This window comes from Stegostoma tigrinum, chromosome 39 (genome assembly GCF_030684315.1).
Source record: "Stegostoma tigrinum isolate sSteTig4 chromosome 39, sSteTig4.hap1, whole genome shotgun sequence".
Classification (NCBI taxonomy): domain Eukaryota; kingdom Metazoa; phylum Chordata; class Chondrichthyes; order Orectolobiformes; family Stegostomatidae; genus Stegostoma; species Stegostoma tigrinum.
In genome coordinates this window covers 14764714-14782445 of record NC_081392.1, presented here as the reverse complement: position 1 = coordinate 14782445, position 17732 = coordinate 14764714, and the positions used below count along the sequence as shown (strand labels likewise).

Below are 17732 nucleotides of genomic sequence, written 5' to 3'. Positions count from 1 at the left end.
CACTGTTGATTTCTACCCCCTGTCAGTGACAATGCCCAAAACTGGCATCATAAATACAAATAAGATGCATCAACACATCATCCTTTTCTCCATAAATATTTGCATAATCTGAAATATTCCATGTCTGTTTGGTATAGTCAAGTCCAAGTCCACAGTGAGTTATTAGTTCATCCCGGTGTTCAATACTCAAGATATGAATGAAAGGATTTGTGTCCATTCTGCCCGTGATCAGACGTTGAAGCAATTTCTGCCCGTGATCAGTCGTTGAAGCAATTTGCCAAATGCGATGTAGATGCCAGTATTCAGAGTTGACAGTAATCCAGAGAGGAGAGTTTGTACAAAGAACCTGGCATGTCACCAACACAATGATTTATTGTGAAAAGGCCCATGTGAAATGAAGACCACAAGTTCAATGAGTATACTGGTGAGTTTGACATGACATCAGGAAGAATAAATACAATCCATGTTGTCACAACATTGAGATACATCACTGCACCTGCCACCAACCGCTCCCCCCCCCCCCCCCCACCTCACCATGAAGTTCAACCCGTGAAACTCTTAGGAAGAAGTTAATGAATTGAAGCTGTGTCATGTCATTCAGGCCTTGGTCCCACTTGCTGTGGGGTTGAACCCTGGTCTGAGTAGCTTCTCCCACTGAGAGATCCACCCTCAAGTGAGGAGGGAGTTTAGCATCATGGGCCAAGGCTCAATAGAAACTAGCTTGAGATATCTCAGCTTCAGTTCCTGTACTATATCTCTCCAGTCAACAGCAACAGGCTTCATCTCAAGATGAGATTTGAACCCAAAGTCATCAGTGCTAAAAGATACCTTCTGGGCTATTGTACCACCTAACAGTGTTGGCCTTGCATTCGCACTATGGCCCAGTGCAATCTCTCACTCAACCTTGGGTGAGTCTGGTTGGGATTAAACCACCTACCCCCTCCCTGGTCACAATCTCTCTTCTCATCTGTTAATGTGCATAGACTGAACTTCAAGTTCAGTGACTCTCAAAAACAAATGCTCCAGCCCCCAACCATGGGGTTATTTCTCAAACCATGCGTCTGTAATGAGTTAGGCAGGAATCACCAGTGGCCAATGATTCATGGCTTTAGCCATAGTGAGGCTGAATGGGAATGAAGAGAGGATATCCCATTCCCATTACATATCAACAATAATCTAAAAGAAGTTAACATGCTCCTCTTGCCCCTTGTCCTGACGAAGAGAGACAAGGGCAAGAGGAAATGTCCCAAGTTTCTGGCTCATTTCTGCCCTCTGGGTTCCTATGTTCATGTATAATCCTGTATCATTACTGCACGGACTGGTCCTTCACATTCCCTCATTTCCTCATTCTCCACCAGCACTTTCAATGGTCTCTCGAAAAGTGCTGGTTTTTGAAGGTACAGTGAGCTACACGGTGCTCTGTTTGATACAGTCAGCATCCTGGCTCGTGGTGACTCGTCCTCCTGGCAGCCGAATCTCCGGAGGATCTGCGGAAGGATGGGAATGGGTGTGTGGGACACGGGGTGAGAAGAGGTCGACGCTGTAAGCATAATCTGTTTGTAAGCTCCCCTTCAATGACACGATCATTGTCTCAGTTGGAACACATGTTGATGGACAGCTTTGATTATATTCAGTGATCAATGGAAGGAAAGGCCTCTGATTTGAAGATCATCGTAGTCCAGAGGCATCTGTAAGAGAGTAATTTTCAGAAACAGGTCAGTAATTTTTCCTTATCATTCTGCCCTGTCTTTTCTTCCTCCACTGGGGATGCTATAAGCCACTGTTCTAGATTTTATCAGGTAAGAGTATGAAGGATTATAGTGTCAAGGTGGCTAAATGGAATTAAAAATGGCAGAACAAGCTTGAGGGGCTGAATGGCCATTTCCCTTTTCCACATTCCACTGATGGTCCTTTTTCTTTCACATCATCACTGCTCACTGACTTTGTCAACTAATTAGTTACCTAGTTATTTAATTAGTTAGAGAAACCAATTTCCATGTCATAACTTAAACTGCTAAGAAGTAGGATCTGGGTGTTCTAATTTAGAATTGATCCTGCAGTGAGGTAACAATGATCAAAACGGACCTTACCCAGACCCAGGAAATTCAAACAGATAAATCTCCAAATCAGAAATCTAGGAGGCGTGGATATGGGTGATCCAGATTGTTAGAATTCAGTTTGAGGTCCTGATTGGATACATCATCGCCATGTACCACCCGACCTTCACCCCCAATGCTCACCGTCCCAAGGAAATGAAGCACAAAATTTAGGCTCGATCCACCATCGCTAGCACTGAGCGTGTGCTGTATTGCTGTAGGCACTGTCTATGGGATGAGATGTAAAACTGAGGCCCTGTATACCCTCTGAGGTGAATGTTAAAGATCCCACCCTTTCAAGGAAGGTCAGCGGAGTTCTCCCTGGACATCTGGAGCCAATATCCCTCAAGCAATATCACAACGACTTATGAGCTGGTTGCTATCAAATTGCCCATTTGTAGGATCCTACTGTGCTAAACTTGTCTGCCTGTTTCCATACATTGCAAAGGTGGCTTCAAAATGCTTGGACGAGCTGTAAGGGATTTTGAAAGAAAGAAAGACTTGCATTTATATACTGCCTCACATGACCAAAGAACGCCTCAAGGCATTTTACAGCCCATGAAATATTTTGGGACTTCCCAAGATTGTGGATGGCAACATAAAATGCAAGCTCTCTCTCGTGCTCGCACTCCGAAGTAGGAGCCAGAGTCAGCCGCGATCTGACTGAACGGCACAGCAGGCCCGAGGGTGCTGAATGGCCTCCTCCTGCTCTGATTTGCTACACCCCCCACCCCCCGACACTCGCCTTGCGCGGACGCGCGTCCTCCTGCAACCTCGTGCGGGAAGGCTCACCTCGCAATCCGACCGGGCATCCCAGTCTGCCTCAGATTCAGAATCAGAGGATTCGCAGAGCGGGATCAGTGAGGAGTTGGTGAGCTGGGAAAGCTGCTCCCGGATCCAGAGATCGGGACGGCCCGCTGTCAGGTGGAAGGCTGTGCAGCTGTTATACGTTAATCGATCGACATCCACGCCATGCTCAATGAGGAGCTGCATCACCTCCCGATGCTGAAACTCAACCGCCAGGTGCAGGGGTGTCCTCCCACTGTTCGATTCCTGTCAGAATAGCCACAGGGTCAAGGTCACAGCTTATTCCGAGCACGGCTATCATCTCAAAAAGATGTAAATGGAAAAAACAAACTGCCCCTTCCCCCAGTTGAACCCCTGCCACCCCCAACCTGCAACCAGTGCCTCACGACTCCAGAATATTTTGACAGATCTTGCCATGTGAAGGCAGCTGCCATCCTGATGAAGAGCCAGAGGATTCTCAACAGTGTCCTAGGGCCAAAATCTACCCCTCAACCTATTCAAGAATGAAAGAGACTTGAGCAGGAGTAGGCCATTCAGCCCCTCGTGTTTGCTTCACTATTCAGCACAATCATGGCAGATGCCGGTCTTCGACTCCAATCTCTGGTCTGCTCCCCATATCCCTCGATTCCCCAGGAAGTCAAAACTCTGCAGCAGACAAACAGTCTGCTCATCCTCACACATATTTCTGTGTGAGAACTCGCTGGGCACCAACAACCTGACAGGTTTTTGACATTTCAACGGCGACTGCCATCAATCTGAAAGAATACTTCATCAGCTTTGCAATGTTCTGAAGTTGTGCTACAGAAAGTGTCAATGGGGACAACAGCATAGCCGCCATGTTTGTGACCTTTCAACCCAGACCCACAGAAATGTGGTTGACTCTGAAATGGCTGAGAGAGTCACTCAGTTCAAGGACAGTTAGGGATGGGACCCTGACCTTGTCAATGATGTCCACATCCCCAAGAACACTAAGTATTTCTTTAATCAGAAGGTTGACTGTAGCCCATTAAATTGTGCAGGAAACACACACATACACTCATGAGCGCTTGTGATACAGTGTGTAACTGACTCTAGATGTGAGCCAGAAGTCGTGGGCTCAAGTCCCACTCCAGGACTTCCTAACCACGAAAGCTGCATCTGCGACATTCTGACAAATCTTTCCAAAGCATGCCCATGCCAGGCAGTAACAGCAGGACAGATTCCTGGTCAACTGTGTGATGTAAAAATCATTGGAGCCTCTCCCATCACTATCCAGAGCTCTAGATGACAATATGCATATAAAAAAGTTAGTGGTTTTACATCAATTTGGATCTTCTGAGGCTTCAATCTGTTGCAGCACCACAGTTTGGATGAGGAGTGGGAATTTTACCTATTGGACCGGCACAGATAGGAACAGGAGAGGCCATTCTGCCCCTCAAGCCTTCTCCACTGTTCAACAGGGTCGTGGCTGATTCCTCACATCCACTCACCCGCAGTTTCCTTCACTGATCAAGAATGTATCTATCTCAGCCTTAAATTTACACAAGGACTCTAGCTCCACACTGCGCAAGGGAAAGGAGCTCCAAAGGCTCTCAACTCTCAAAGAAGAAATTTCTCCTCATCTCAGTCTTAAATTGGCACCTCTTTATTCTGAGACTGTGCTCACAAGTCCTAGACTCTCCCATGATGGGAAACATCCTCTCAGCATTTACCCTGCCAAGCCCCGTAAGAATCCTATATGTTTTCAATGAGATCACTTCTCGATCTTCCGAACCTGTTTAGCCGTGCCTTACCTGAGCATTAATGTTGGCTCCTGAAAGTAGCAATCGTGCCACTACTTCACAATTCCCTTTCATCACTGCGATGTGAAGACATGTGAGACCTGTGAGAAAGAGATCGGTCTTTAACACTCAACTCACATGAGGTATGGTCAAGCCTTACTCCTGTCTACACATTCCCCAATGAGCAAGATCGAAACCTAATCGATGTTACTTCTCCAGGTTGTGCTGAGTGAATCAACTCAATCTGGGTATTCAATTGGTCTCAGCACCTCAAGGGTTGTTGAATTGGGATGGCCAATAGAATATAGAACATAGAACAATACAGCGCAGAACAGGCCCTTCGGCCCTCGATGTTGCACCGACCTGTGAACTAATCTAAGCCCATCCCCCTACACTATCTCATCATTATCCATCACCTAATAGTGAGTGTGTTTCCCTACATGCACAAATCAGGCAAAGAGAGGATCAGACTTTAATATGATGCTCCTACTGTTGAATAGTCTGGAAACTGTACAGAACTGTTGGGATTCTATGATCATACATGAGGAGCAGCAGGCTGGATAGCCTGGTGAAGAGCAAACATTACTCACTCCAAACCCCAACCCCAACATGTCCCTGATCTAGTATGTATAACAGCAAGGAGTCATGGATCTACAGAGAATGTCAGGTGCAGAATAAGATCATTTAACTCAACTATTTTGTCCTGGTGTTTTTGCCCCATGTGATACACCTCCCATCACACGCATCTCATCTCTGACCTTCAACAACATATTCTATTGCTTTTTCTTTCATGAAGTTCTGCATTTTCCTTTTTGAATGCATTCGAGCTTCTGGCTTTCACCACATTCTAATCATTCCCTGAGTTAAAAGACGTTTCTCTTTATTTCCTTCATGTATTTAATAATGACTGCCTTAAAGGTTTGCCTCGTAGTTTTGGAATCTCCCTTGAGCAGAAACATTCTCTCCACTGTCCAACACATTGTAAACCCCCAGCTGGTTCCTATACATTCCACAGAGAAGTATCTAACCCTTCGTAATGCTCCCCAACATTTACAATCCCTCAGCTTACTCAGTTCATGGGATGGTTGCGTCTACTGGCAAGGCCAGCACTTACTGAGCATCCTATGAACTGAGTGATTTGCTCGACCATTTCAGAAGGCAGTCAAGAGTCCACCACATTGCTGTGGGTATGGAGTCACATGTAGTCCAAACCAGATAAGGCCAGCAGATTTCCTTCCTAAGGCACATTCTTGAACTACAAGGGGTTTTCCAACAGTCAGTGGTAGATTCACAGTCACTATTACCGAGACTAGATTTAACTCCAGTATTTATTAATTGAATTTTTAACTCCACCAGTTGCTGTGGTGGGATTTGAACCCAAGCCTTCATTGCATTAGCCTTTGACCTAAGGAGCGTGGTGGCTCAGTGGTTAGTACTGTTGCATCACAGTGCTAGGGACCTGGATTCGAATCCATCCTCGGGCAACTGTCTGTGTGGGGTTTGCACATTCTCCCTGCGTCTGAGTGGGTTTCCTCCAGGTGCTCTAGTTTCTTCCCACAGCCCCAAAGATGGGTGGATTGGGCATGTTAAATTGCCCCACGCGTCCAGGGGTGTACAAGTTAGGTGGACTGACCCTGGGAAATGCAGGGTTACAAGGATGGGCTGGGTCTGGGTGGGATGCCCTTTGGAGGGTTACTTTGGACTCGATAGGTCAAATGGCCTACTTCCAAACTGTAGGGATTCTATGACTTAGGTTATTCATCCTGTGACCTTCTAATTATGTCACCATCTCTCTGCACTTGCACTTCCTCCAGTTCTTCTATGCAAAGTTCCCTTTAAGGTTTAGTTGCTTTGCGCAGATCATTTATTTGCATGCGGTTCCCTGAAATGCATGGATGCACACATGCGTTATTTAATTGCAGAACCAGGCATGGATAGCACCCTTCGCTGCATGCCTGTGCAGCCTGGTGAGACCTGTGTTCCTGGCTTTTCCAATAGTATAGAGATCAAGACTGCGCAAGTGGGTGAGAACCGGTGAGGATGGGCATTCAGCCTCATCATTCCATTAATCATGCATCACTGCAAAGTGTCCAGCTGCACACAGGTTAGTGGGTGGGCCACGCAAGCAAAGAAATTACCGCAGTAATTACGCCATTCCAGATCTTGTGCCTGGTGCTGCTGTGTGGCCTTGCCAGTGCCCATCGGATCAAGGAGCACATTAATGCAGTCCAGGTCTCCCTGCTCGCAGGCCAGATGCAATGGGGTATTCCCAAAGCTGTCCAAACTCCTCAGGTCGGCCCCAGCTTGTACCAGCTCCCTGGTCACTCCCGGCATCCTCATGATCACTGACAGATGCAAAGGTGTCTGGAAAAGGTGAGGAAGTCAAAAATAAAGTGAAATCAATGATTGATTATCCATGGCCACAGAAACAAAGATAAAGTCAGTAAGTTTCCAGAAGATAGGAACTGACAGATTGCAGATTAATGCAGATTGCAGATCACCCCTTATTGCACTTAAACTATACTCTGATTGGCTGAGGGAGGATGAATTTATGGACACAGACTTTCTGAATACAAACAATAAGGCCCTGCCTGTATGTAACACCCAGCAAAGCATAAACGAGAGAGGAACAATATCTCACCTTCAGACTAGGCACTATACAACCTTCTGGACTTCATACTGAGTTCAACACTTTCAGACCGTGAACGCATTCCCACCCCTTGTCTTTCTTTTAGCTTTCCTTGTTACATTCTCTCCCCCACCCCCCCGAACCGACCCCAGTGGGACTGTCCGTTCTCCGCCGTCTGGCAGTTAGACACATCATTGTTCTGCCACTCTCGCTTTCCAATCACTTAATCTGAACTAACAACATCCTTTCTCCACCCGTCTCTTCCCCCCCCCCTACAGCTTTAGCATAAATACTGCCCCCTCCACACTCCTGATGAAGAGTCACCTCGACTCGAAACGCTAGCACTCACTCCCTCTCTCTCTCTCTCTCCCCACGGATGACCCCGCTGTGATCTCCAGCAATTTTTTTCTTGCTTTCCAGCATCTGCAGTGATTTGCTCCTGCAAACGGTAAGTGGGCCCCACGTCAAACCCGCATGATGACCTTATATCCCTGCACTTTGTGATTATCTGGCAATCGGTGACCAGCCACAGAATCCCATCTCTCAGCCAACGTTATGTTCTGATTTGTGAAAGCGCAGGCTGGTCTTTCCTTCACCCTAAGTTGCTTTGTCAAAGTCCCCTTCAACAAGACAGTGGATGAAGATTAAAAGGGAGGTTCACCTGTCGGGACCTGTTGCAGACGTCAGTAATGGATGGCTCAGACCACAACAGGAAACTAGCAATGTCTGGGCGCTGGTGCAGAATTGCCAGATGGAGGAACCTGGGAGAAAACAGGAAGCACAGAGAGAGAGGGGGAGAAGAGAGGTTAATAAAGGTCTAACAGCGTGAAAAGGCGCAGAGTGCAAATTTCCTGAGAAGATGCAGCCTGCCTAAACTCAGCTCCCATTTTGGAACTGAGTAACAAGTTTCCACATTAACTGGCAATTGTACAATTAAAACAAGCACAAGCAAAATATTGACGCATCATCTTTTTGTGGGGAATTCCAAGAACCAATTCTTACTGGAAATGAACCAAACGTTTAATAAGAGGGGAAGGGAAGTCAAAAACAGAATGCGTTTACATCCAGAGTTTTGCTTCCTTTTTATCCAATTTCCTTCCCCATCCAAACAACAACAACTTGCATTTATATGAGTCCTTTCAATTTGATCAAAAAGCTCCAGGGATTGTTCTTGGGGAATATTTGGCACCAACATGTATTTGCATAGTACCTTCATAGTCCTGAGGCACTTTACAATCGTTACCAAAGAGACTGGCTCCATTAAGTCATCGCTGTTGGAGCAGAAGTAGGCCATTCAGTCCATCGAGTCTGCTGTTCCATTGGACGATATCATAGCTGATCTGATACAACTCCCAAATCCACTCTCCTGCCTTTTCCACATAATCACTGATTCCCTCACTGATTAGAAATCTATCTTGGCCTTGAAAATACTCAATGACCAGCCCTGTGGTAAAGAAATCCACAGATTCATTATCCTCTAGGAGAAAAAATTTCTCTTCATTTCTGTCTTAAATTGGTAACCCCTTATTCTGAGATCATGCCCTCTGGCCCCAGGTACTCCTAAAAAAAAGGGCGTAATCTTACTGCTTCTACCTTGTCAAGTCCCCTAGAATCTTATGTTTCAGTAAGGTCATCTCCCATTTTTTTCTCAATTCTAATGAGTATTACCCAATGTCCCCTCATGAGATAGTCCCTCCATACTTGGGATCAATGTAGCAAACCTTCTCTAGATTGCCTCCAATGCCTGCATATTAAGCCAAAATCTAAGGATATTTAACCAAATCTGTGGAGATATTGAGTTGGATGATAATACATTTGGTAAAAGACATTGAATGTGAGGAGCATGTTAAGGGAGGAAAGAGAACTGGGGAGAAACCAGGAGGGAATTCCAGCACATAGGCATTATTTGAACAGTGGCAAGAAAATATTATTTATCCTCACCCCTACTACTGAAGGGTTATGCCTTCAGTCTCCTCGGCCCCAGTGTTCTGAAATTATCTCCCAAAACCTTCTCACTTCCTCCTTGCCCCTTTATCCAAGATTTTGGGTGCCTGAAAGACATCTCGGGAAATTTTACCTGCATTGAACATAAATGCAAATGGATGTTGCACTCTATCCTTTTGCCAGTTTTAAAGGGAGCGAAAACTTGTGGATCCAGATTTAGGGAAGTCACCGAAATACCATGCATGCACAAGTCCGAGTTGACTGGAGCCCGAGCAAGTGAACAGGTGAGTCATTTAGCCCAAGAAGGCGGAGTGTTTCACTTCTGTACCACTCATTCTGAGTCCTCTCAGTGTGTGATGGTGAAAGGCGAAGTTTCTCTCGTTTCCACCTCCAAGGCTGTACACATTCCCATCAAGGCATTTCCACCTGGGTTTCCCCAGCTGACTGCTTCAAAGCTCAGCCAGTTCAAAACAGGAATGGCTCAAGCTCACTCTTTATAAATCTATGCTGAGTTAGCTCATCTGATTCAGAATGGCTACTATGAAGGGTAGCAGGTGGGTGTCCTCTACATAGTACCATGCTGTACAGTGCGGACATATACACAAAAACCCCAAGCAAAGCTGCGTAAAACCTACCTTAGCAGCAGACCAAATATTTAGCTAATGGTGTAGGTTAGCAATACTCAAGAAGAAATAACGATTCAAATTGGCAGAGCAAGGTTAGTTATGCTACACCTGACTTGCACAAGAACAGACCATTTCTATTTCCACGGCCCCAAACCCGATGAAAGGTCAAGTAGGAAATATTCAAGGGAACAGGAAGAATTTTCCCAGTATTTCCCCATAGGGAATTTTGTTGGAAATTATCAAGAAATGCAGGGACTTTTGCTGACGGGAACTGGGAGATTTTGAAGTACAATATAAGTGGGATGACATTGGAAATTTTTTGGAATGTACAGCATAGGAATGGGCCCCTTGACGCAGTTAGTGCATATTGGTATTTAAGCTACACACAAGTTTCCTGCCATCGTCCTTCAGCAACCCCCCCTTCCTGTTTATCCCACTAACTCTTTCTCCCTTCCTGCTTTCCCTTAAAGGCACAAAAAAAAAGCAAAATGAGATAACAAGGTGTAGAGCTGGATGAACACAGCAGGCCAGGCAGTAATGAAAGAGCAGAAAAGCTAACGTTTCAGGTTTAGACCCTTCTTCAGAAAGAAGGGTCTAGGCCCAAAATGTCAGCTTTCCTGCTCCTCTGATGCTGCTTGGCCTGCTCTGTATCCAGCTCTACACCTTGTTATCACAGATTCTCCAGCATCTGCAGTTCCTACTATCACTAAAAGCAAGATGCTGTGGATTGTGGAAATCTAACAGAAATGGCATGAGTAACTCAGAAGGAACTCAGTTCTGATGACATTGTATCAAACGCGAAACGTAACTCTGCTTTTCTCTCCACAAAGGCTGCAAAACCTGTTGAGTTTGTCCAGCACTTTCTGCTTTTACCCCCTTAAGAGCATCTCAGATATTCCCCTCCTCTAGGGAGCAAATTGAACAGTGTCCCAACTCTCCAAGTTTCTCTCGTCTTCGTGATTAAGTTTATATCGGATACTTACGGCCCCCGTTTCTACTCTCCCCAACAAGAAGAAATTCACAGTCTCTACGTTGACCTTCTCACACTCATTCATTATTTTTAATGAACTCAATTTGAGCTCAACCTTTGTTCTTTTTCTACAGAAAAGAGCCCCAGTGTGATCAATCATTCAGGATTGTAAAGGCCTGTTAGCCAGAGCACATTTGTCTTCATTGTTTTGTAAGGTATAAAATTAGAGTTTAAATATTAGGCTAAAAATGGAACAGCAAAGGAAGCACTGAAGCATTTAGTTGGAGACAGTGTTAGGGTGCCACATGTTGTAACTACTAAACGGGATCCAGAATATTCCTGTTTAGTGAGGCATGGGTGGGAGTCAGCCAGGGTTTTCCTATCCTGATCGCTAACCAGGGGAATGTAGTGAAATAATAAAATGTGAGGCTGGATGAACACAGCAGGCCAAGCAGCATCTCAGGAGCACAAAAGCTGACGTTTTGTAGTGAAATGCCTGCTTTCCACACCTGTGGCCTCAATCTAGTATCTAGAAAGACAAAGCGTGGGAACATCAACAACACCCACGCCCCCCGCACCTTCCCATCCGAGCCACTCATCATCCTGACTTGGAAATGTATTAATGTTCCTTCACTCTCATCGGGTCACTAACTCCCTAACTACACACACCCAAGGACTGCAGCAGCTCAAGTAGGCAGCTCGCACCAGCTTCTCAGAGGCAATTAGAGATAGGCAATAAACACCCACCCCAGGCAACAAAGCTCACACCATGTGAACAAACAAGGTAAGTTCTGAATAGAATAAAATAGAAGCAGGGAGGTAGTTTCCACTGGCTAGAAGTAGGGGTCATAGCCTCATAATAAGGGGCAGCAGATTTAGGACTGAGGTCAGGAGGAACTTCTTCACCCAAAGGGTTGTGAATCTGTGGAATTCCCTGTCCAGAGAAGCAGCTGAGGCTGCCTCACAGAATGTTTTTACAACAAAGCTGGATTTTTGAATGAAGAGTTATGGTGAGTGAGCAATTAAATGGAGCTCTGACCGTGAAAAATATGACCTAGATCTTATTGAATGGCAGAGCAGTCTCAATGGGCCAGATGGCCTACTCCTGCTCCTAGTTCTTATGTTCTAATGTAATTAAGTACATAAGTCTGCTACCTATCTCTTTCACATTCTCTCTCCCACGTAGATTCCTTTCTGCTCCTCCCCTGCACTTTGTCTCTCTGTCTTGGGGAAAAAAAAATTAAAACCCGAATCCCTTCCCACTCTAGGCTGCGCATAATCCCTGGCCAAGGCAAGGCCTACCACAAGGAGCTGACATAATTCTGAAATTGCAACTCTAGCTCAGGCGAATAATGGCTTTTCCAAGCTCTCTTGGATTTAATTTAAACTGGGCTTTCCCTCTGCATAGCAAAGAGGAAACCGAGCGGTTGCAATGAAATCAAACTGACCAGAATGGAGGCTCACTGTCAGTTGGCAGCCCTACAAGTCAGATTTCCATGAGATTTGATCCTGCTCAGGCAGTTAATCACAAACTTCTAGGCTGACTGACCCGGTTGCAGTGCCAGGGACTGTAATGCTGGCAGAGGTTGATAATAAAACACAGAATGGCACAGTGCGGGAATGGCCCCTTCGGCCTGTGATGTTGAGCCAAACATGATGCCAAATTAAACTAATTCCTTCTGCCTGCCCTTGGTCCATATCCCTCCATTCCTGGCACATTCATGCACTTAGCTAGAAGTCCCCTAATCACCTCTGTGTGAAAGTGGTTATCGAAGCTGAATTCTTGACACTACTCAGCAGGGTCATACGGGTTCCATGGGGGAGTCCTTTTGATTCAAGAAACTTGAAACAGGATTAGAGTTGGTTCAGTCATGATGGGCCTCCTTACAGTCTGGAATCGATTCTGTCTCTCCAATCTACCGAGGGGCCTGGTGCCTGTCACTTTCCTGGCAAAGTCACATCATCCGACCATCATCACATGTCTGCTTCGTGGGATCTTACTGTGCACCAAGTGCCATGTTCCCCGACTTGCAACAACTGCACTCCTTAAAGCATGCCGAAGGAGGGGGGGTGGGAATGGTGAGAAGGGGACCCCCCCCATATTGTTTTGCTTTCCCTAGCCTGAAAGAGAGCTGCAAACCCTTAAAATCAAAAACAGAGTAACTTCCATCACCACCAGCTCCCCCCCCCAACCCCACCCCATCCAAGCGACTTGGGAGTTTTATTTTCAAGAAGATCGAAACTTACGTGTCGTCGTCTTCAGTCCTGAACTTTGTCCAGTTGTGGAGTGCTCTGTCCGCACTGCCGCTGGTCACATTCAGGTCAGCAAGCTGATCAGTGACACTGCCCAGGGTCCCATCCGCCTCTTTCATGGAATCGATACCACTGTCCAATCTCTCGCCTTCCAACCCAGGCTTTCCATCCTGTAGTTTGCCATCCCTGTCATTCACCTGAAACTCCCTGAAATTGACTGAAATAACAGCCATCCTGCTCATTCACAAGCACAAGCACTACCACTTTCTTGCTACTTTTGAACACAGACCCCACACATACACATGCTCTTCTCCGGAATATCACTCAAAATTAAGATCAGCAAAGGTAGGCGGAGCCATTGTATATATATATTAATGTAATATAAACCCCGCCTCCCTGTGAGTCTAAAAGTGGGGATTACCACAGACGTGATTCCGGGTGCTTTTTAGACATGACTAATTATATGACTGTACTTTACTGCCCTTTTTACATCCCCGTCTCCTTTTTCCTTTCTTTATTTCCTCATCTTGGACTCTCCTTTTGTTTCAAAAACAATAAAAAATCACCCCTAACATTTCCAACTGGCTGCATTGCAAAATGTGAATTGCTGCAGGACGGAAGGAAATGAATCCGCAACGTTTCCTGTCACATATATATATATATATATATAAAATATTTGGGGGGCTTTGTAACTTAAAATAGAAGTCCCCTCCCTAACATGCATATTTATAATTGCAACAGATTTTTTTAAACAAAAAATAAATTCAGAAGATTGAGGGTTTTTTTTAGCTGCTGTGCAAGTTAGGGGATGATCGAAGGACTTGTTGAAATTACAAGAGGAAATTGAAAGGCATTAAAGAAAACTCTTTTCTCCTTTGTTTAAATTTCTTCATTGGGGAAAACTGAAGAGTTACACAATATGTTTAGGTAAGGACATGAGTAGGAAAGGATTGGAGGGATAGGGGCCAGGAGCAGGCTGGTGGGTCTAGTTTAGTCTGGGATTGTGTTTGGCATGGACTGGTTGGATTGAAGGGCCTATTTAGGTGCTATATGACTCAATGTTGTGTGCAGATTCCTCAATTGGAGTTGCTCAGGTAGCACACACTTTTTGTAGAATCTCAGAAATATGACTGAACAGGGGGCCCATTTGGCCCATTGTGACAGGTCTATTGTCTAGGCACCTCTATTGTCCAGTGCCAACTCCCTGCCTTTTCCCCAAATCACTGTACACCGTTCCTATCCAAAAACAAAATTTCCTGAAGTAACTGTACAGAGGCCGATATCCCATCACCAAATCACACTTTAATTACATGTGCATGATTGTGACCGGCCAGCTCAGAATCACTCCCTGAAGTGCGGAGATTCTGAATCTACCTGTGTATATCTATCGTCCAGGGGTCCCTGTTGGCCCAGGTTAGCAACCCCAATCAAGGATGTCATAGTCAATGAGATCCACTTGGTTCCAATCACTACATGCCCAATGCCTTCTCGAATGCCCCAATTGTAGCTGGCTTCACCACAGATGCATGTGTGTTGTAGTCCAAAGGAACAATAGGGTGTCCAATGTTCTGGTGTCATCCAATTGCTGTTACTGCCAGATGTTTGAAAGATTTTCTGGCATTAAAAGCAAAACATGCAGATACAAAAAGGAAACAGAAAGAGTTGGAAAAATCCAGCAAGTACAGCGATATCTAAGGAAAGAGTGACTGCAAATAACATTTCAATGGTGTGTTATAGCAAGGTGTAGAGCTGGATGAACACAGCAGGCCAAGCAGCACCAGAGGAGCAGGAAGGCTGGCATTTCGGGCCTAGACCCCAGTCCTCTGATGCTGCTTGGCCTGCTATGTTCATGCAGCTCTACACCTTGCTATCTCAGATTCTCCAGCATCTGCAGTTCCTACTACCTCATAAGCGTGTTAACCTGTTTGGCTACGATGATGAACACATGTTCATCACCCAGCAAGTCCTGGGCTGGGACTTGAACCCTAGCAAGATCGGGATGCAATCCACTCATGTGCGAGAGTTACATGGGCACCCAGTTCCACTCACATGGCTAACAGCACAGTTTGAGACCATTCACCTCTGTCAAAAGAAAAGCCAGCAAAATGACACAAACTCATTGCAATTGCAGGTCTATTCATTGAATTTAAATTCTACCAGCTGCTGTAGTAGGATTTGACCCTGTGACCCCAACAGCAGACACCTGCTCCCTCCCCACCTCCTCTCCTTGGATTATCTGTCCAGTGTCCTTACCACTCTCCCATCATCTTAAACATTGTAACTGTACCCGGTGTAAGTGTAAGAAGTCACGCTGCTTAATAACTAGGAGCAGGAATCCTGGCTGCTTTTTATTGTTCCTGTTCCATCACAGCAATCCCTGTCCCCTGATCAATACGTCATTTAGCAGAGATCAGGGACTTGCTTGTTGGGATCTGCCCAGGCTCTAGCATCTGTGCTGGTTTCCTGTCCTCACACCCATCATCATTCAGCAAGGAAACATGCAAAGTTAGAATGAAATGAGTCAAGCACGGGCTGGGAACCTGAACCAGGGCTTCCCTGCATACAATTAACCTGCTGACCGTGTCATTCACGAGTTACAAGTTGGAATGTAATCAAGGTGTTCTAAACGTAAATCAAAGTTATACATAGAGGAAGTGAGTGAGTGTGTACAGTGCAACAGTTTCTGGCTGTGGCTCAGTAGAAAACACTCCCACGACCCAGTTGTTGGGTTCCAGGCATTTAACCCTCTCCAGGACTTAAGCACAAACACTGCAATGCAGAACTGAGACAGTGATAGCGGAAGTTTTGCCTTTCACACGAAATGTTAAACAGCAGTCCTACCTCCTCCCACAGGTGGTGGTAAAAGATCCTTTAAGGTGAGAGGAGAGAGATCTAACAAAGAAACGAGAGCTTTTTCTTACACAGAGAGTGATTTGTTTGTGGAATGAACTTCCAGAGGGAGTGGTGGACGCGGGTACAGTTACAATGTTTAAAAGACATTTAGATAAGTACGTGAATAGGAAAGGTTTGGAGGAATATGGGCCAGGAGCAGACAGCTGGGACTAGCTTAGTTTGGGATTATGTTTGGCATGGACTGGTTGGACCGAAAAATCAGTTTCTGTGCTTATGACTTTAAGACTATTTCAAAGAGAGTTTGGGATTACGAAAAGTGAAAGCACTGTAAAGCAGAAACAAAACAGAAGTTGCTGAGATAACAAGGTGTAGACCTGGATGAACACAGAAGGCCAAGCTGCATCAGAGGAGCAAGAAAGCTGATGTTTCCGGTCTAGACCCTTCTAAGCTTTGGCCAGGACCCTGGGCCAGGGAAATTATCTCTCACAGCGTGGAAACAGACCTTATGGTCCAACCAGTCCATGCCAGACATAATCCCAAACTCAAAAACAAAAGCAAAAATTGCTGGAAAAGCTCAGCAGGTCTGTTAGCATCTATGGAGAGAAATCAGAGTTAACATTTTAAGGAAGTTCTGACAAAGGGCCACTCAACCTGAAGTGTTGACTCTGATTTCTCTCCATAGATGCTACCAGACCTGCTGTGCTTTTCCAGCAACTTTTGTTTTTGTTTTTGAGTTTGGCATGGACTGGTTGGACCAAAGGGTCTGTTTCCATGCTGTATGACTCGATGAGAGATAAATTTCCCTGGCCCAGAGTCCTGCCCGATGCTTGTTCCCCAAACACCATTCCTGCAAACAGGTTATCGCGATGTTGCTGTCTGTGGGATCTTGCCATGTGCAAAGTGGAGACAGCAACCCCTACGTTCTAAGAGTGGCCAAAAGCATTCATTCAGTGACATCTTGCTAAAAGACAGGCTTCTAGTCAAAGCTTGCCTTATCTGGACAAGGGAAAGAATGCCAAATTTCACAAGCCATATTATGTGAAGAAAGAGTGGTGACTTATTGGCAAGTGGTCTTTTACTGGCTGAGGCAGCGGATAAAGCAATTGGAGATTCAAGTCCCTGCAAGCTGGTAATTAAAAAACAAATGTACAAGGTCTGAACACATTCCTTTTGATTGCAGAGAACTGATTCCTTCATATAAATGCAAGTGGATTCTAGTGTGTGTAGATGAGCCACTTTATGGATTCAACCAATTATCTCAAAGCGATTGCCAGTAAGGTTATTGGCACAGTCAGGATTATTCAGCAAAATTACTAAATAGCAGAAGCCCTTCTAACATTAGATGATTTGTGTTGGGTTTTGCAAACACTGGCTACAGTTATTATAAAGTGCTTTCACTCTCAAAAATCATAGAATCCCTACAGTGTAGAAGCAGGCCATTCAGCCTATACCATCCCCCCCAAAGACAATTCCAACCAGACCCACCCCGATCCTATCCTTACAATTCCCACCCTGGGCACTATGGGCAATTTAGCATGGCCAAACCGTCCAACTGTACAACTTTGGACTGAGTGGAAACCATAGCACCTCACCGAAACCCACGCAGACACAGAGAGAACATGCAAACTCTACACAGACAGTCACCTGAGGGTGGAATTGAGCGCGGGTCCCTGCTGCTGTGAAGCAACAGTGCTGACCACTGAGCCACCGCACTGCTGAAAAGTCTGAACCTGCTGTATAATGGACAGGTACAAAGGGACTGGCATGGCTTGAGCCTGCCTTCAATCTTTGGTC

The 17732-nt window shown here is 45.5% G+C and overlaps 1 protein-coding gene across 1 annotated transcript; it reads right to left on the bottom strand.

The window, feature by feature from the left end:
- Positions 1-553: 553 nt before the first annotated feature.
- On the bottom strand, positions 554-13409 carry LOC125447841 (NF-kappa-B inhibitor alpha-like). Its single transcript, XM_048522618.2, has 6 exons — positions 13080-13409; positions 7954-8053; positions 6802-7027; positions 4676-4764; positions 2889-3149; positions 554-1688 (listed from the first exon to the last, which is right to left on the bottom strand). Exons 1-6 carry the CDS (start codon positions 13325-13327, stop codon positions 1638-1640), a joined length of 975 nt encoding a protein of 324 aa, XP_048378575.1. The 5' UTR covers positions 13328-13409; the 3' UTR covers positions 554-1637.
- Positions 13410-17732: the final 4323 nt, after the last annotated feature.